Here is a 20779-nt window from a genome sequence, read left to right as displayed (position 1 = left end):
CTGGGCCACTGGCTGGGGAACCAGTGCTTTCCCATGCTGTGGGCCTTTGCTTGGTCAGCACTGAGCTGTGCTTAGAGGACTCGGCTTCTCAGACCCTCACGTGCATGCCTAAGGGTCCAGACTGCATCACATCACACAGTAAAACTCAGGGACCTTGCTGCGTTTCATGCTTCAAGGGGCAGGGGGTTCTCAGCGGGCCACTCTGTTGTGCAGAGCGCTCTCAGCTTCATCCTGTAAAACCATCCCACGCACCCCTGCTCAGGGAGCCCCCTGGCCTCGTTCCACCATCCCCTACCCTGTCCTGCCCTTCCCCTGCTCCACCCAGTGCAGATGGCCAGCCAACCTCATAAACAAGCATTTCTGCTCACAGTCCCTGTTGAGTGCCCTGCTGGACTCGGGTTGCTCTGAACCCCAACATCTCAACCCCTGCATACCCACCCCATGTAGCCCACACCCACCCCGCGCAGCCCACACCCAGGCTCTCTGGTTCTGAGCTAGCAGAGAGCTAAGGCAGCTCTACCAAAGCCAATACATGAAAACAAATGCCAATAATCTCCTTTCTCCACCAGCCTCCCACTTGGGCTCACCCCCTGGGCCAACCCACCCCAGGCTTTGATGGCACCCCCATCCCCTACACATACACCCCTCCTTCCTTCAGCTGATTGTTCGCACGTGACTCAGAGCTGCCTCCCAGCCGGCTGGTGCTCTTTTAGGAAAGGAAAATTCAGTGGCCCACATAAAAATGGCTTTAATAAAGTGCAAAAATATTCCACCAACTGTATTCCCACCATCTGTTTTGCTTGTGATTCTTCTGAAAAGCGCAATTCTCTGTGCCTCTTTGGCCTTTGTCCTTTAAAAGCTGCCGGAGGCGACTCCCTGCTGCTCTTAATGGGGCCTCCTCTGCTCCCAGACACACAGGCCCGGCAGTCTGGCCAACTTAAAGTCTGTCCTTGTGCAGTGTCTGGTGGCCGGGCCCCCTGGCTTCTGCAGCTGCGGGAAGACTTGAAATTTGTGGGGCAAAGGGAATGGCCCAGCCTGGGGGCAGGAGCCTGGGTTCCAGTCCGAACTCAAACACCTGCAGTTCCCTGCACCTTGCCAAGCCTCAGTGTCTACATCGGGGGAGTGGGTATAAATTCTCCCTCGTGGAGTAGTTGAGAGGCTTCAATCAGTCACACCTTCGAGAGTTCCAAGTCCCTCACCATCTCCTCTCCCACCCACCCTACTTAACGCACAAGCTTACACCCTGCTTTGCCCACTTTGAACTGCTCCCTGATCTTCAACACGCACATCCTTTTCATATCTCTACACCTTTGCCTGTGCTGTACCCTCTGCCCGGAACGTACTTCCCTTCCCTTCTGCGCCTCCCAAGCTCTTATTCCTCCTGCATCCTCCAACGAAATGACTTTTAACACCCGCCTCTCTCACCAAGTGGTACCCATACTATATGTGCACTTTCCCAGTTTATTTTAACATAATCACTGTGTTCATTGCCCCCACAGGGCTCAGCTCCTCCAGGATGGGTCCTAGGTCTGTCTCCTTCCTGCTGAATCCCAGCTCCCTGCATGATGCTTGGTCCATGGTGGTTTGGTCATGGGGGAGGGGGGTGGGCAATAGAACAAGGGTTTCGCAGGTGTGGGCTTCAGGATCAGACATTCCCTCTCTGGGTAGCTGTGAGCAATTCCCTTCACCTCTCTGAGTCTCATCCCCTTCAACTCTAAGATGGAAATTATAAAACTAGTATTTTCTCAGGGGACTGCCATGAGGATCCAGTGCCTTGACACTGAGAATCACTGCGTGCAGTTTGGAGTACATACTCTGTAGTATTATTGGCAACAAGGGGAAGCCCTTTGGGAACTGCAGGGTGCCCCCCATGTCTAAGAGATGATGGGGATGCTGAGGGTCAAAATTGACTGGGGCAGTGCTCACATCCAAGGAAAGACTGTCCTTCCTGGATAGGCTAGAGCTCCCATCTTACAGATGAGGAAACTGAGGCCCCTAAATAATCAGTAACAAAAGAGTGAGTCCTACTGAGATGTGCCCTCCCCATGGCTGATTTCTATCCTAGTCCTGCTGATCCCTGGGTCTGGAGGAAGAGAGGAAGCAGGATTCAGAGGCAGGATGTAAATTTGTGATTGTCTATGAATATTCGGCAGCTCTTGAGTTATTTGCGGCACTTCTGTCAGGCTGGAAAATGTATTCGTGTAGCTGCTCTGTTGGCTTAGGCGAGAAACATTTGTTCTTCTTTGTCTCCTTTTTTTTTTAAATAGAAAAATGTTTACTTTTTACATCTGCCACTTAGTTTGGGCGCTGAACACCCTAAACATGCCAAATCTCTTGAACCTCAAGAGACTACTTCCAAACAGAAAAAGAGTGGGCAGTTAACACCCCCAATCCTATTTTCACCCCCTTCCCCAAAATAAATGATTGTGGTAGGAGGGAACAGGAAAGGAAGGGGTTATGAGAAATGTTTTCTGGCTTAATAGAGCCAATCCCAGAACCAGCAAACCCCCAGCCTGGAAGGGGAGAACCTCCATGGGGAGAGAAGCTGCATCCTGTCTGGGGGGGTCTCTGGGTCATGTGGGGGTCTCTGCTCAGGGGACCTCTCTCTGGTGCTGCTGCCCCATCACAGGCACAGGGGCAGGGGCTGCTCACCTTTGACACTTCCGGAGGGTGGTGGCTGGTCCCTGCCCTTAATAATTCATGATGGCCAGAGGAGAGACTTCTCTGGAGGCCTTGGGTTGGAGGGAGCAGAAGAGAAGCAAGCCCAGGGAGGCTCAGAAATAGACAGTGTGGCTCTCAAGATGCACCTTTCTCTGGAAGCTCCAGACTGACACACTGGGACTTGGGGGGAAAGCTGAAGCGGGGTCCTTCCACACCGTGCTGTCTTAGCTCCAACCCCAGGGGGACCTCAGAGGTAGAGATAGATTCCAATACCGGAATCTCTATATTGATTCCCCCAAAGTCTAGGCATGCAGCTTCTCTCCCCGTGGAGACTCACCCCTTCCAGGCCCATGGCTTACTGGTTCTGAGGTTGGCTCTATTAAACCAGAAAACATTTCTCATAACCCCCTTCTCCCCCTGCTCCCTTTTCTAAAATACAGGAACCCCGTTCATACACAAAAATGTTTCACAGACCACCCTCTGCCCCCATCGCAGCAATCATTGTAAAAAATCCATTGGTGGACAGTAATGACCAAAAGCTGCTATACATTTGATGGCACTTTCCAATTTCCCTTGTTTTGTGACAGTCTCTATACGCATTGAGGAGAAAGTAGCACGCACATGTGGGTGACTTTATTCTCAGCCCTCGACTGATGCTTGGGGGAGTGTGCAAGTCTGTGGAGCCCCGAGCACCAAGCCCATGTCTAGGCAGCCCAGGTGGGTGTCAACGAGGGGGCTGCAGCATCCCTCCCACCTGTACTGAGCGCTGCCCTCTTTCCCAGGTGACTGACTGGAGAAAGGCTTCTCTCAGCAGGTGAGGCCCAGCTCCCGCTCTTCTCCACCCCAATCCATCACCATTAGCCTGACCTTGTCTCAGTGACAGGCCTGTTGCTTTAAGCAGGAAGCCGGGGCCGGCTGTGACGCCTAAACACCTGATAAATCTTTCCAACCTGCTTTCTGCCAGTGATGTAACACGTTGCTTTAAGGATGTGTGCAGATGGATTCACAATGAACATTCCCTGAGTTTCACCACCATTATTTTCTGTAAACGTCTCAGCTTTGTTGTTGTTGTTCAGCTGCTAAGCTGTGTTCGATTCTTCGTGAACCCATGCTGCAGCACAAGAAGACTCCCCTGTCCTTCACTATCTCCTGGAGTTGGCTCAAATTCATGTCCATTGAATCGATGATGCTATCTATCCATCTCATCCTCTGCCACCCTCTTCTCCTCCTGCCTTCAATCTTTCCCAGCATCAGGGTCTTTCCCAGTGAGCTGGTTCTTCATATCAGGTGGCCAAAGAATTGGAACTTCAGCTTCAGCATCACCCCTTCCAATGAATAGTCAGGGCTGATTTCCTTTAGGATTGACTGGTTTGATCTCCTTGCAGTCCAAGGGACTGTCGAGAGTCTTCTCCAACACCACAATTCGAAAGCATGAATTCTTCAGTGCTCGGCATTCTCTGTGGTCCAACTGTCACATCCAGAAAAGACCACTGCAAAAACCATAGTTTTTACTATGCAGACCTTTGTCTGCAGGGTGCTGTCTCTGCTTTTTAATACACTTTCTAGGTTTGTCATAGCTTTTCTTCCAAGGAGCAAGTGTCTTTTAATGTCATGGCTGCAGTCACTGTCCGCAGTGATTTTGGAGCCCAAAAAGAAAAAATCTCTCACTGCTTCCATTTTTTCCCCTGCTATTTGCCATGAAGTGATGGGTCTGGATGCCGTGATCTTAGTTTTCTGAATGTTGGGTTTTAAGCCACTTTTTTCACTTTCCTCTTTTGCCCTCATCAAAAGACTCTTTAGTTCTTCTTCACTTTCTGCCATTAGAGTGACATCATCTGCATATTTGAGGTTATTGATATTTCTCCCGGCAATCTTGATTCCAGCTTGTGATTCATCCAGCCCAGCATTTTATATGAGGTACTCTGCATATAAGTTAGAGAAGCAGGGTGACAATATACAGCATTGCCATATTCCTTTCCCAATTTTTAACCAGTCAGCTGTTCCATGTCCAGTTCTCACTGTTGCTTCTCAGATTGGTCTTTCTCCTGTGCCCTTTGTCGCCTCAGCTTTTATATGGAGCTCAACTCAAATACCTTATCCCCAAGAACCTGTCCCTCATCACCTTGACTAGAAAAGGCCCCCAGTAACTCTTACTTCCTCTTTATCTCATCACCCGATTTTTGTTTTCTTCACAGAGCTTGTCAATATCTGGCATTGTTTATCGGTTCATCTGTGTGCCTGTCTATCCACACTAGAGTGGAAGCTCCCTGAGAACAGGGACTTTCCCACTGACGGCCCCTTGCAGACTTTAACTATCACTATAGATACAAATCAATGGAATACACCCAATATTAAAAAGCAAATCAGCTGTAAAGCTGATCATTGTCCCCGGGCCTCCCAGATGCCCCATCCCCACTCTTTCTTTCCCAACATGCTAGGTAAATGGTACAGCCAAGATTTGAACCCAGGACTCCAAAGTCAACCTGTTTACCACCAGGTTTAACCCTCTTCCCCAAAACAGCCTCCTGCCCATTGGCCTAGCCACTAGAATGTAAGTTCTAGAACTGCGCTGTCTGGTATGGTAGCCACTAGGTGAGTGGTTAAATAATTCTATTTTAAATAGAATTTAAAATCCAGTCCCTTATCACGCCAGTGCCACACCGGAGCTCAGCATACACCTATGGCTAGCCACTACCACAGCTGACAGATAGATAGAGAATATCACCACACAAGTTCTCTTGGACGGCGTTGTCCTAAAGGAGCAGGATCTTGTCAGCCTTGTTCACTATTTCCCCAGCACTTAGAACAGTATTCAGATCATGTTTTTTATCAGGTGAACGAATGAATGATGACACCCTTGAAGAGAATCCCTCCCCAGCCCCCACTCTCCTCTGCAGCTGATCATTTCACCTTTCTTCCCACAGGGAAGGACGAAGCCAGCAGCGTGGAGGTGACATGGCCAGATGGCAAGATGGCCAGCAGGAACGTGGCCAGCTCGGAGATGAACTCAGTGCTGGAGATTCCCTATCCCCGGGATGATGACAGACCTCAGGACCCAGCCAGCCTGGAGGTGAGCAGAGGCATCTGGACCTTAGAGCCAAACAAGCAGGCCCCTCCCACAATCCTGGGGGCTGAAGCTGGATTCCCAGGAATTGTAGACTTTGTTTCTAGAATGATGGAAATCTTCTTAGCAAAGGGCAGGCTTCGTAGTCACCCCTCCAATTGTAGTTTCCACACCACTATCACACCCACAGCTCTTCTGCTCCTCAAAGAAATCCTAGCATGTTGGAAGGGTAAGCATTTTTTTCACCCATTTTACAGAGAAGGTAAACTGAGACCAAGAAAGAGAACCCACCAAAACTGCACAGCCATTTGTGAGCAGAGTTAAGGACTGGCCCCAGGTCTCCTGCTTCATCTCTGATTCTTTCCAAGGCTCTGACAGCCTCCCGTTACCTCTGCAGACTCCTAGGAAGAGCTCTGGGCCCCTGTCCAGAGAGGATCATGCCATTGCAAATAATAGGAGCCACTTAAACTCATGCAGACAAGGGGACTTACAGGGAGGTTCCCGGGAAGCTCACAAAACTCAAGGGACACTCGTGGCCCCAGGAGCTCATGGACCTCTGTTTTTAGTGCATTGGCTCTGTGGGGAGAGCATTATCCTTCCCCAGTAATCTTCACCAGCACCCCATCATTCGTCAGTTCCAACAGTCGACATTTTCTGTCTTGTGTAAAGTGTTCTGAGTCCCAACCACCGTCCCCAGCCACCAGGCTGCTGAGACCTCCACAGAGACCTAGCAAAGCCCCCACAGCCTGGAGTGACCAGGCTCCCCAATCTCTGTCTCCGCCTCACTTAGATCAAATTCCAGCTGCAAAGCCTTTGAGTCACTCCTCTGGATGGGATATCCACCTCTTGTCCAGCCCTGCCCAAGGTGGGGTGATGGCCTGGCTCGCAGGCACCCCGGCCCCAGGAGTGGGGAAGGTTCTCAGAGAAAGGGGTGTGGGGAGTGAGCTTATCCAGCCCTCTTTACACTTTGCCTTCCTGAGACCCAGGTTGTCTCAGGTGATGCCATAGGAGGGACAGACTCTGTTGGGGATCACGGGGCAGGCCTGTGGATCCCACATGAGGGAAATGAGCAGGAGTTTGTACAGGCTCTGTTCTTGGCCTTCCCCCTGAGTCTCCTCTGATCAGTGCAAAGGAATCCTGGCAGGAGGGGCTCTCCCTGATCCAGAGCTGCGAGCAGGCCTTTACTGTGGGGTCAGGGTGACAGCTGCCCTGTGGCTGTGACTGGGAGGGGACCTAAGATGGGACCTTCTCAACTCACTAGTGTCTCTGCTTCTGCCCATCTTGCAGTGCGGCCAAGGATTCTCCCAGCAGGAAAATGGCCATTGTGCGGGTAAGTTGCCTGCAGGTACCAGAGGACAAGGCAGAGGCCGGAATCTCGCTGGGGAGGGTCAGCCTGGGCCCTGGAAGACTCAGGTTGCAGACAAGGGGCAGTGGGAACGGTGAGAAGGGGAATGTGTTGTTTGTCCCTGGGGCTCCTGATGCCAAGACAACCGCCAGGTAACTCGGCAAGGTGGGAATGATGGTAGCAACCTGCAGGCTGAATCACTACAGCTCTGGGAATTGGCAGCACTTCCCTGCCGTGAATACAGACAGAACAATCACCGGGAGGAGACACAACTGCCTAGACAGAGCGCACAGGGAGGCCTTGCTCCTGGAAGCCATGGTGGGTGGGCATGCACCCTCCATCCAGCACAGCAGCCAGCAAAGGGGCTGGCAGGCAAGAGTGGGCATGGCTAGCCAGGGGGCATTGGAGCAAACCAGGATGTGGCATGAGGTCACAGCTCAGAAGGGAGATTGCAGCCTTTTGCAGTACTGGCCGGCAGGTAACTGCAGCACGGCCAGGCTCTGAGGATCCGGGAACCTCCTAAGACCTCTCAAAGGCCTGGAACGGGCAAGGTAGCCCAGAGGCTCAGCACCGAGACTTTCAACCCCATGTCTTCCATCCTAAGGACCAGCAGGGGGTCTGGCCAAGGACTCCACCTGCCCTTAGATGCTCAGGCGGCATTCTTCCCAAGTCCCCTCTGCAGCCACTCATCAGCCCCAGGTGAATGGTTTGCTATTGAGATGCCGGAGTGAACGAGACAATCCCTGCCCTCTTGGAGCTTAGACCCAGTGGGAGGGGTGCACAGAGAAACAGATTGACCACACAACCTGGGCAGGGCTTGTGGGGAGGGGGTGCTATGGGAGCACAAAGGCGGGGGGTGGGGTGCTAAGCCAGTCTAGTGAGGGTCCAAGAAAGTGCCCCAGAGATAGTTTAGGTCTGAGCTGAGACCTGAGGGGTGATGAGGAGTCCACCAGACGGTAGGGAGAAAGTGTTCCAATGGAGGGCGCTGCCTGGGCAAAGGACCACAGGTCAGAAGTGGAGAGGATGGCTGGAAGGGTGGCTTGAGGAAGAAATTAGTTCCCTCCGCTCCTCATGTCCCCACCATGGCCACTCTAACAGATGATGCCCATACCCAGAAATTCCAGCATCTCCCCATGTGCTGGGAAGATCCCATGACCTCCACAGTGCAGCCGCCTCTTCATTTCATCACCCGGTAGACATTTGTGTGCCTCCTGCACAGCACCCTATGTGGGGAGCTGGGGGTGCAGGTGAGGCACCTGCCCTGGAAGGGTGTTCATTCTAGTTGGGCAGACTGACCACAAACCACGTGGCCCAAGAGCTGGATGAGATGAGTTAAGAACCCTTTAAGCAAGGTGCTCTCTGAAGACTCTTCTAGAAGATGTGGGCAGGAAGAGGACCTTTGTGCTGAGACCTGAAGGACAGGAAGGGTCCAGCCATAGAAAGAGCAGAGAGAGGAGCTTGCCCAGCAGAGGGGAGAGTGGGAGCAAAGACCATGCAGCAGGAGAAAGGCTTATTGTGTCAAATGGACAAGAACGAGGCCAGAGTGCTGGGAGAGGATGAACAAGCTGGATGCCACATCAGAGAGGATCTTGAGTCCCCAGAAGGGAGTCTGGACTTTGTTCTCAGGGCCCTTTGCAGTTAAGCAAGAGCATGGCATGGTATGGTTCATATTTTCAGCAATCACCTGGCTGCTGAATTGCAGATAGGATTGGAGGAAGCAGGGAAGCCAGGAGGCCTGGGGAGTGGATGGAGGTGTGGTGGCAGGACAGGGGAAGGCGAGAATGCAGCAGCAGAAATACAAGTAAGAGCTTCTGGTGGCTGGGGACAGGCTGGTGGCAGAGGAGTGAGAGGAAGGTGGTCAGACTGGAGAGGTACGATGGGGCAAAATTGACAGGATCTGTTGTTAAATCACCTGCAAATTAAGGAAACTGGAAGAATCAGGAACCTCTCCAATGTCTGCTTAAGCAGCCAAGAGGCTGATGGTGGCCTTGATTGAGCTGGGGAGGATGGGAACAGGGGACAAAAGAGGCTTGAAGGCTGGGGGATCTAGAGTTCCATTTCAACCTAGTAAGTCTGAGATGCATGGTAGAATTCATGAGTCTGGAGCCCCAGGGAGAGGTCATGGCTTGAGATAGGAGGCCTGGAATCATCCATATGTGAAGGGACCACCTAGAGAAACTGTGGGAGATAGAAAAGAAGACCCAGGAAAACATGAGTGCCCTCAAGGTGTAAAGGTCAAGTATAGGAGGAGCCAGCCAAGAAGACTGAGCAAGCTGAGGCCCAGGAAGAAGGGCCATGCCCAAGGTCATGGCAGGAGTGGGGAAGCAGAGCCTGAGCAAGGACCCATTGCCCCCAGCCCCCAGTGAGCGGCTCCCCTTGCCTTTCAGATACCAACGAATGCATCCAGTTCCCGTTCGTGTGCCCTCGAGACAAGCCCGTGTGTGTCAACACGTACGGAAGCTACAGGTGCCGGACCAACAAGAGATGCAGTCGGGGCTATGAACCCAATGAGGACGGCACAGCCTGTGTGGGTGAGTGGGGCCCTGGCCACCGTCCAGTAGCAAAGGGAACTTGCCATCCACTGGGGAGCTCTATGCTATGCTATGCTAAGTCACTTCAGTCGTGTCTGACTCTGTGCGACCCCATAGACGGCAGTCCACCAGGCTCCCCCGTCCCTGGGATTCTCCAGGCAAGAACACTGGAGTGGGCTGCCATTTCCTTCTCCAATGCATGAAAGTTTGGGAGGCCCCAAGTTGAGGTTCTCAGCCCCTGCCTTCTCCTGGCTGGAGGACATCTCCCTAGACCTTCGTGGGGTCTCCAAGGAAGACCATGACAGGCTTGGAGAAGCCCCACCGCTACTGCCATCAAGTGAAGGGCCCCTGGGGTGCTGTGTCCTGGCCAGAAGCCATTGCTCTTCCTGTTGCTCCCTTTCCTGAAACTAATGTTCCTACCTTAGGCTCAGCCCACGTTTTCTTACCTGGGGATATAGACTAGCTCCTGCTCACCTTTGTCTGAATTTCTGAACTGGTATTTGTCTTCTTCCTCCCAAATGCTTTCCCCCACCCCAACCCCACCCCCATTCCCCTTCTCTTTTCCCCATTTTCTGTCTCCCCACTCCATCCTTTTTGCAGCTCAAGTGGCCTTTTTAGGTGGGTATCCTTCTGCCGCCTTTAGAATCTCTGAGCCTCTCTCTTGGGCCTCATCTCTTTCTCTAGGCCTTGGACTTTTCCTTCAGTTATATGCACTTTAAATTCCATCAATAAAGGAAAAAAAAAACTTAACGATCTTTGTGGAAAACTAAATCTCTCCTGCTGCCTGTCTTTCTCTATGCCCAGTAGATTCTGCTGCGTGCTCCTTCTGAATGGACAGCGGGGGTGGCCATCTTTGAAAAGGGAAGTTTGGGAGATACGGATATTTGTGTCACCTTTAGTTGCTTGTGAAGTCTTTCTTTGCATGTCTTCTGAGAACATGTTTTTTACCCCATCCAGCCTCCCTCACTCCTTCAGAAGAATCAAGATAGTCCTGTCTTTTCTGTATCCTCCAGTGTCATGAGCGGCTTATTTTGCCCTTAACAAAGATGGCTTCCAGGCGGTTGCTTGCTCAGTTGATTTTACAGTGTGTCCGTGCCTGCTGGTCTGGCCTGTGCTGTTTCTGCTCTGCGGGCCCTGAGTGCCTGTGGTAGAGAAAGCCATATTGGGGTCGGTGGTGATGATGGGGGGGTGGGGGAAAGGGTGGCCATTTGGGACTCTTGATAAAAAATGTTAAAGTTTGAACTTGCGAAGTCTTCCAGTCTCTTTCTGAACAAATTATACCAATAAACTCTCTGCTGGATATTAGTGTCTAGCTGGTGGAAAAAAATAAAAAGTGTCTGAGGCAAGCAGAGCTGGTTGGAATGCTGAATTAGCAGCAGCCCTTCCATCACGTGGCCCTTGGAAAGCAACTCATGATACGGAGAAAGTGTCTGCCCCAGGCATGAGCAATGGTTGGGTTTCGCACCAGTGTTCACTTGGGGGACACTAGGGTTTGGCCAGGTGAGGCATGTGGAATGAGCAAGGGACAGACACGGAGGGAATGTTCTGGGGCAGTCACTTCTCCAGAAGTCTGGGCCTCAGTATCCCGCATCTAAACAGCAGCAGAGTTGGGCTGGTGTATACCTAAGAGCCTTTTCCTTTCTAAGACCCCTGAAAATGTGGCTGGACATAGGCATGCCTAGTGTCAGATTACCCTAATTTCTAGAAAGAACGTTATGGTTTGGTCTCTCCTGCAATATGCTTGGAAACCTGGAAGTTCCTGAAAGCCTCACTTTTAGTAATGATGTAACACCTTAGAATACTTTCATGACTAGCTTCAGTAGTGCAGGAGCCTTATAAATCACAGATCTATTCTTTATGTGATTGGGAAAAAAGGCACACCTCAAGATATAATAAAATCACTCTTACGAAAGCCACCAACCCTTTAAAAAATATATCTAACAAAAAACTACCATATTCTGATATAATAATTATATGCCCCATAAATCACAAAATATTAATTCCTCATTGCTAGTGTTGTTTTTACACTTGGAACAGGAGCTAAAATGAAAAGTTTTAAAATAAAAACAGCTACAATCTCACAGAAAAGCATACACCCACTTAAAAATCGTTCCACTTCTGGGAAGCGCTCTCCTGTGTGTCGACACAGAATTAAAGATCTGAACAGGCCCTAGACATGAGACTCGGGGAGATGAAAAGATCAGCCCAAGGTCGTGAGCCAGCTGGTCCCCAAGCCAGGGCTGGAGCCCTCTGCCACACCCTGTCTTGTTGAGGGGGTAACAGAAAGCTCTGTCACCATTCAGACAATTCCCTCGTCATTCTGGAAGATGCTGCCTTTTTAGAGACGAACAAGTGGGTCTATGATAGGGAGATAAGTAAAACCCAAAACCCATAGAGACTATGGTTCCAAATGCAATGGCAAATAACAAGATAATGGTGTTCATTGACTTCCTGCACACACAGCACGAGAAATAAGGGCTAAGACAGCTAGTGTGACAGGCTGACAAGGACATCAGGAGAGCTGAGGTGACAGCAGACTTCAGAGGATGACTTACAAGTAACAACCGTGAACTCCTGCACATTGAGTTTCATATAACCGGGTGTATTTGTGTGGTTCTTACCCTACTAGGTGGATGGGGCCAGATGAGTTACAAAGAGGAGTTCAAAATCCCTCCAGCTATTAAGAGCACAACTATAATATCCTGACTCCAGGGTATTAGATCCACACCCTGAATTAGATTCGTTCTTCTGTTCATTCAGTCTTTCAACACATATTGGTTGAGCACCTATTATGTGCTGGGTACTGCGCTAGGCTCTGGGAGTGCGCTGTAACCAAAGGTGTCACGGCTGCTGTCCCCATATTGCCTCCCACCAGCCAGATGGAGGAGCCCAGTACACAGGATGGCAATGGGACTCAGACGCAGAGGGGCTTTCTAAAAAGTCTAACTAAGTTCTTGGATCACTGTACCAGAAAGCTAATTCTCTGCATTCACTCCTGTATTTATTGAACAATCATTTATTGTAGGAGAAGGAAATGGCAAACCACTCCAGTATCCTTGCCTGGAAAATCCCATGGACCGAGGAGCCTGGTGGGCTGCAGTCCATGGGGTCACAAAGAGTTGGGCACAACTGAGTGACTAACAGAATCATTTATTGAAAACCTCCTGTGTGATGAGCACTAGGTCCCTCCCATGAGTACTGTGACAAGGTCCCTCCTCTGAAGGTGTCAAGTTCCCTGCCCCCAAGATGCTTGGGTTAGAAGAAACAGGAGGCGAAAAGATACAGAGGACAGGCAGGTACTGAACCGACTCAGCCTCACCCGCCTCCAAATAACAACACCCCCGCAGTGGGCCAGAAGGGCACCTTCCAAGCCCAGGGCCTCAGTGTAGAAATTTTCTGATCTGTGCTGAACCACCCAGGCTCAGAGTCCCTCTTCCTTTTAATTCCTCTTGCTCTGAGGCCCTTGGGCACCCAATTCCTTCTGAAAGTGTTAGTCACGTATGGACTGTGGCCCACCAGGCTCCTTTGTCCATGGGATTCTCCAGGCAAGAATACTGGAGTGGGTAGCCATTCCTTCCGCAGGGGATCTTCCCGACCCAGGGATCAAACCCACATCTCCTGCATTGCAGGCAGATTCTTTACCATCTGAGCCACCAGGGAAGCCCTTTGCCTTCTGAGCATGAACAGTTCAGTCTCTCTTTTTTTTTTTTTTTTTTTTTTGGATGATAGCCCCACTCAGGCTCCTGACATTTTTGTTGGCTTCTCCTGGGCCTGAGTTTATAACAAAAATAGCATATGCCTTCAGGAGCTTACAAATAATGGCAGGGGCTAAAAAGGATTATGCAAATAGAGAGCTGAAGCACTGAAGGGGCTCATCCAGCAGAGCAGGAAGAGGGGCCAGCTCAGCCAGAACTTCCCATTTTTCAAGAAAAAACAAATAATGATAATAATACCATTTTTACTCTGCCCAAGGATGTTCCTCTTCCCAGGAAGAATCTCTCTTAGTCGCTCAGTCATGTCCAACTCTTTGCAACCCGCTGGACTGTAGCCCCTCAGGCTCCTCTGTCCATGGGATTTCCCAGGCAAGAATACTGGAGTGGATTGCCATTTCCTTCTCCAGGAGATCTTCCCCATCTAGGGATTGAACCCCCGTCTCCTGTGTCTCCTGCATTGCAGGCAGATTCTTTACCTGCTGAGCCATCAGGGAAGCTGATCTTTCCAGGAAAGTACCACCTAAAATGACGATACTAGCCTCATTTAGTGAGTGCTTGGTATTTCTGGGTCAGATCTGAACTCTACAAGAATCAGCTTGTTGAATCTGCATACAGTCCCCAGAGGAAGGTGCTATAGTCGTCCCAGTCTTACAGAGATGCTGAGTGCTGTGTCCAGGGCCACTCGATTGGGGCAGGCAGAGGCAGGACTACATCAGGGTGGTATGGCCTCAGCTGGCACTCTTCCTTCTCCATTCGAGCTGGCCAACTGGTTACTAAAAAGCACGATCTCTCCTGCTGCCCAGGGTCAAGGAAGGGTTTGGAAAAAAGGTATGGAAAGGATTCCGTAGGGGTGGCCCAGGATCTGAAACAACATCCTTACAGTCTCGTTCAACCTGCAAGAAGAAATGCCATTCCCTGTGTGGAGCCCCCTCACCAGGCACACAATCAGCCATGTGACCTCTTCAAGCATCTGCTCAGCCACCAGCCCTGCTCTGGGGAGGTGCCATTCTGAGGGCCAGGAGTTTGATTATGAGTCACTCTGGCTGCTATGGCCCCCTCCCAGGGTCTGGGCATCACACCTTGACCAGCACTGGACCGCAGCTTAAGCAGGGCTTCCACTCCCGCCGGCAAACAGGGCCCTTGGTCATCATTCCAGAGTCACATGAGACAGGAGGACAAGCGCGTATCTTTCTCAGGGAGCCAGCTAGTTTTTTTCCAGCAGATTCCCAAATGACACCCCCACCCAGACTCTCAGCCCTTGAGGCAAGCCGCGTTCCTCCCTTTCCCTCCCTCCCCGGGGTCAGCCATAGTCTCACTCCTTCGGTGTGGACCAGACCCCAGCCACATCCTGTCAGGAGCTGATGTTGCGTCTCCTTAGCAACGAGCACATCCTAGAAGGAGGAGGGATGAGGGTGAGAGAACAGGGGCTGGTTAACTCCATAGGTAATGTCAACCCCTCCTTCAGCACTTGTCCTCTGAAGAAACCACTGTTGAACAGTAGAGTGGTCAAAGGGTAGGCCATCAGAGAACAATGAGAAGCAAGAAGAAATAACCCTCCTCGGGGAAGAGAGCTAACATTTACAGAATGCCTGCTCTGTGCTGAGAACTGTGCATCTGCGTCTCCGTTCATCCCCACACCCATCCTATGGGATAGATGCTTTTATTCTATTTTGCGACCAAAGGAACTGAGGATCAGAAACAAGATATCCAAGGTCATATGGCTAGTTAAGTAACTGACACCTGGGAAAGTTATTAAACCAGTTGTCACTCAGCATATACTCATCAGACACCTACTATGTGCCAGGTGGTGGTTCTAGTGGCTTGGGATGTACATCAGTGAACATCACCAGGCAAGATTCCTGAATGCCCTGGTGACATACGGCAGGCACTAAATAATGTAATAAGGTATATAATATGTTAGAAGTTAGGGGAACAAGGAAGCAGCATTAAGGCAAGTTGGGAGTCCTGAGATAGGCAGACTGCCATTCTAAATAGGGTGGGTTAGTTGGGCCTCACTGAGAAAAAGGCATTTGAAGTCAGTGAACTGTTTTTGAGCCTAAGTTTTCTCATCTGTAAAATGGGGATAATGCATACCACACAAAGTTATTACATTAAACAAGAGGATATAAAATAGTTGACATAGGGCTTGGCACCTATTAATAGTAAGCCCCCAGTAAATTAGAAGTGTTATCAGTATTACTAAGTAGCAAAGCTCAGGATACATCCTGGATCTATTCAATACCAAATCTCACGTGGCTCCTGGCATAGCCTGCCTTGGCCCAGGTCACTGGGAGCCTGCAGTATGGGAGATTTGAAGGACATCTTCCCCAGGGAGCTGACAGCTTAGCAGGGGAGAGATCTCAAGGACCGAAAATGGCCGTGAGGGAGCAAGCAGAGCAAACCTTCCTGGGGCCTGGGCTGTGCTGAGAAGTTCAACTTAGTTCTCACACGGTGTCATTCCCCAAGAGAATGGTCATAAACTATGGTGAACTAAGCAGTGTCCAACTCTGCGACCCCGTGGACTGTAGACCACCAGGCTCCCCTGTTCATGGGATTCTCCAGGGAAAAATACTGAAGCAGGTTGCCATTTCCTCCCCCAGGGGATCTTCCTGACCCAGGAATCTTTTCCTGCGTCTCCTGCATTGCAGGCGGACTCTACCACTGAGCCACCTGGGAAGGTTGTGATGTTCAGATGTGTAAATGGAGTCCCAAAAAGGAGCAGTGACTTTCCCGAGGACCACAGCCTAGCCAGGAATCTGACTCCTGCCTGGGGCTCCTCTCTCTCTGCCTCCTTCTCCAGAAAAAGTGAACTATTTCAGAAGCAAAATTGTATCAAGCATTTTCAGAAATATGGGTGCCAGTGCTTGTCCTTCCTATGATGCTGACACAGAATCAGAGTTGGGGGAAGCGCCCACCAAGTTAACCCAGGCACTGTGATTGGGCGGTGGAGCACAGCTGGGATGCAGGAACTGCGGGATTAGCAGCAGAGTCCCACTCAGCTGAGACAAGAGAAGCTGGAGACAGCATCAGGAGCATAAGAGATGAGGGTGGGGACAGAAATCCTGCCAGCATGTCTGCCCAGAATCTTATGACCCCTGCCTGCCTTCCAGAAGGGGCCCAGAATAATTCCTATAAAGGTAGCTCATTATCCTTCTTCCTGGCCAGACCCAGAGCAGCCATGCAGGATCTCTCCCCTAGAATCATTCAGCGCATCCCCTCAAAAGATCCAAGGGCTCACTCTCCTTCCCCAGCCCAGACCTGAGTGCCGAGCTCCCAGGGAGGGAGAAAAGCACAGCCAATGTTTCCCAACTGCTCCTGGGGACAAGCAGAGGAACACACTTAGGCTGAAGGCAGGAAGGCAAATCCTGCATATACCTCCCCTGCCTATCCGTCCCCCGGGCTCAAGATGCACAAGCCTTGAAGGCAGACGCAGGGAGGATAGGGGGAGAAGGAAGCTGGGAGGACTCAAAGCCTCACCCAAAGCTGAAGGTGTCCTGTTTGCAAAGGCCACATTCTTTCCTACAGAGCTCATTCCAAACTCCTGTAGCCCTCCGTCCCTCCCTCCTTCTTTCCATCTATCCTTTTTTTAACATATAATTTTTTTTAATTTATTATGGAAGTATAGCTGATTTGGGTTTCCCTGGTGGCTCGGACAGTAAAGAATTTGCCTGGGTTCGATTCCTGGGTTGGGAAGATCTCCTGGAGGAGAGCATGGCAATCCACTCCAGTATTCTTGCCTGGAGAATCCCCGTGGACAGAGGAGCCTGGTGGGCTACAGATCGTGGGGTCGCAAAGAATCGGACACAACTGAGCAACTAAGCACAACACGCAGCCCATAGCTGATTTAGTGTTTCAGGTGTACAGCAAATTGATTCCATTATACACGTTTCAGATTCTTTTCAATTATTGGTTATTACAAGATATCAAATATAGTTCCTTGTCTCAGCCCACTTATTTAAAATTTATTTTTAAATTTACTTATTTTTAATTGAAGGATAATTTTTTTACAATATTGCATTGGTTGCTGCCATTACATCAAAATGAATCAGTCATAGGTACACACGTGTCCCCTCCCTCTTGAACCTCCTTCCCACCTCTCACCCCTTCGCACCCCTCTAGGTTGTCACAGAGCCCCAATTTGAGTTCCCTGAGTCATACAGCAAATTCCCACTATCTGTTTTACATATGGTAGTGTATATGTTTCAACTCTTCTATCTCCATTCATCCCACTCTCTCCTTCCTCTCCGCTTCCTGGGTCCATAAGTCTGTTCTCTATGTCTGCATCTCCATTGCTGCCCTGCAGGTTCATTAGTACCATCTTTCTAGATTCCATATATATCCATTAATATACAGTATTTGTTTTTCTCTTACTGACTTACTTCACTCATCTATCCTTAAAATTCTCTATTTACCCTGAGACTCTGGGATCAGATGGACTCCGGCTTGAATCTGAAACTCAGTTTCTTCATCTGCTGAAAACGGAGATATAACAACCTCATAAAGCTTTTGTGAAGCTTCATCAAGATGGAGCATGTAAGGCACACACCGCCCAGACTGATAAAATGCAGGTATTATTATGAAATCTGTTCCAGGTCCTTTAACCTCCTGCCTTCACTCCTAGCAGTGCCTGATTTTACAACAATCCATAAGTCATTAACTGGGACGATGTTAGACCTATAAGACTCCTTCCCAACGAGACACAACCATCACTCATAGTTACAAATGCAGAGTTCATTTGGGGACCGGGTTACACAGCACCTTTCCTTCGAAGAGCTCTTGTCCTGTATTTAGATCTGCACTGGGGAGCACAGGGCCGATCGGTACCCATCCATTCCACCTGCCTCCCCACAGTCTGCGAGCATCCATCTCGAGCCAGACAGCCCTCTCCCTCACCTTTGATCCATCAGTCATCTCTCTGTACATAACTTCTCTGTATCCTTCCACTTATCCATCCATCTATCCATCCACCCATGGTATTTCACCCTCTAGGGCCCCAGGGCCAGACTTTCCAGGCAGAGCAGTCAGCCCCACAAGGATTTGCCCACCTCAAAATAACAGCAGGAACGCTGGGTAGGGGCTGAATGGGGTCGGGATGTATACTTCCTCCCCTCCCCCCTCCTCTCTCCTCCCCTCCCCCCTCCTCTCTCCTCCCCTCCCCCCTCCCCTCTTCTCCCCTCCCCCCAGGTGGAGATCATCACGAGCAGAGCCACAAGATCACAGCCAGGGCAACGTTACTGAAAGCTGCCCAGTGCAGGGGATGGCCTAGGGTCACCCTTTAACCGAGTGATCCCATACCTGCCTTTGCCTACAGTGGCCTAAGCTGATTCTCAGTGGCATGTTGCCCCAGGAGCCCGAGGATTTCACGTCTTCATATTCTTGTCTCTTCCTGCAGCCCATGATGGGCAGCATTTCTCATTCACCTGCCAAGGGTGAGGCACTGCACCCCAGGCTCTTGGGGTCGGGGGAGAAAGTGGTGGAAATGAGTAAAACAAGATTCCCACCTACCAAGAGTTGGCTGAGGAGCTGGGGCAGGAGGAAGGCCATCACCACACACACAAGGTCTTGTAAGCTGTGTATAACATATCCCCTTCCGGGGCCTCGCTCGGCGCTGCTCTCAGGTGGTAGCCGGTCTCCAATCACTTTTCCATTACAAAAATCAATAACTTGAATTACTCCAAAATAACTAGCCCCTTCACGCCCCTGCAAATCTAATTTTTCTGTGTCTGCATTTGCCCACATGCTGCTCTCTGAGTCTGGAATCTGTCTTCATGAGTCAATCCAGGCAGAACGAAGCCTTTCGCCTGACTGTGATGCACTGTGTCAGGAGAGGCGGACTTGGGGTCGGAGACTCGGGTTCAAGTCTTCACTCTGACACTAACTGTAGGTGCTGGTGAAGCTACTTAACCATCTAATTTCCTCATCTATAAAATTAGAATTCAAATATAACCACCCACCAAGAGCGTTAGAGAGCAAAATGGAATAATAATGTACAGGAGTTCCTGGCATACACAAGGAAATCAATGAACCCTTGCCTTTTGTTTGTTCTATGCAAGAATCTGAAACCTGGCTATAAATCTATATCATGAGGCCACGGTGTACTGAGATCCTAGTGAAACTTCAACAATAACAATATCTTACATTGGAGAAACAGATTATCATTTACCAAAATTCCTTCTCACAATGCTCACAGTTTACAAAGGACAAGAGAGACTGGGTGTGGCGAAGTAATTGACTGGAGTGTGCCGACCGCTGCAGCCCTCTGACTCCCTCTGAATACTTCCACCTCCTCAGTCATCCCCATGGTAACCATGAGTCCCCAGCAGCTCGGGGACACTAAGTCCTGCTGTCCGGCAGCTGCTGAAATGACAGGTCTCTTAGGGAAGAGCTGTGAACACAGCACAGTCCGCCCTCAGCGCTGCCAGGAGAATAAATCCTCCCAAAGTCACCTGAGCAGGGTCCTGTGGAAACATTGGAAGGCTGAGCTCTGAAAGGAGGGAAGGAAAGTGAAGTGAAGTGAAAAGTCGCTCAGTCGTGTCTGACTCTTTGCGACCGACCCCATGGACTATACAGTCCATGGAATTCTCCAGGCCAGAATACTGGAGTGGGTAGCCTGTCCCTTCTCCAGGGGAACTTCCCAACCCAGGGATCAAACCCAGGTCTCCCTCATTGCAGCCAGACTCCTTACCAGCTGAGCCACAAGGGAAGCCAAAGAATACTGGAGTGGTTAGCCTATCCCTTCTCCAGCGGATCTTTCCAACCCAGGAATCGAACTGCATTGCAAGCGGATTCTTTACCAACTGAGCTATAAGGGAAAGGACACCTATTTCATGCCAGGCACATCCATGGCCAGTTTCTCTCTGGCTCCTCAAAACCAGGTGTTCTTAGCATTTGGGGGATGGTTACATACCCACTTTGAGAATTTGCTAAAATCTGTGGGCTCTCTTCCCCAGTTAAAGGTACATCATTCTGCACACAGGGGCAGGGGGTCAAGCTTAAGAGCTCCTGGCATAAACCTAGGCTGTTTGAAGATTTTCTTAGGTACCAAGGACTTTCTCTTTTAAAGGCCCCACAACCTCATCGTATCAAACATTTTCATGTACATCCACAACCCACACTAAATCATACATAAACACATACATGCACACACATACAATCACACATACACACACACACGAGTTGAGTTAAACTGCAGTTGACTGTCTGACATAGTGTTACATTTTGTAGCTATGTAATAAAACATTAATTTCAATTTTGTGCTTTCTTTTCCTATTTTGGAGCCAATGAACTTCCTTTATAAATTTCATTCAACTATTTCATTTGTTTTTTAGTAGCTAAGTCATATCCAACCCTTTGCATCCCCACGGACAGCAGCATGCCAGGCTTCCCTGTCCATCACCATAGAAAATATGCAGATCTTAAGTATACAGTTCGTTGAACTCTCAAAGTGAGCACAACTGTGTAACTG

General features: G+C 50.0%; 2 protein-coding genes across 2 annotated transcripts in view; one reads left to right on the top strand and one right to left on the bottom strand.

Annotated features, from left to right (window-relative positions):
- CRTAC1 (cartilage acidic protein 1) overlaps positions 1-10812 on the top strand; it is a 152747-nt gene extending 141935 nt beyond the window's left edge. The window contains exons 12-15 of the mRNA XM_055560312.1: positions 5586-5731; positions 7013-7055; positions 9458-9601; positions 10559-10812. Coding sequence (XP_055416287.1) covers positions 5586-5731; positions 7013-7055; positions 9458-9601; positions 10559-10590 — 365 coding nt within the window. The 3' untranslated portion in view covers positions 10591-10812. The remainder of the gene's footprint in view (positions 1-5585; positions 5732-7012; positions 7056-9457; positions 9602-10558) is intronic.
- Positions 1-20779, bottom strand: part of GOLGA7B (golgin A7 family member B) — a 74674-nt gene that overhangs the window by 18761 nt on the left and 35134 nt on the right. The gene's annotated exons all lie outside the window — the stretch shown is intronic.

This window comes from Bubalus kerabau, chromosome 22, assembly GCF_029407905.1.
Source record: "Bubalus kerabau isolate K-KA32 ecotype Philippines breed swamp buffalo chromosome 22, PCC_UOA_SB_1v2, whole genome shotgun sequence".
Classification (NCBI taxonomy): domain Eukaryota; kingdom Metazoa; phylum Chordata; class Mammalia; order Artiodactyla; family Bovidae; genus Bubalus; species Bubalus kerabau.
This window is presented reverse-complemented; position numbering and strand designations above follow the sequence as displayed.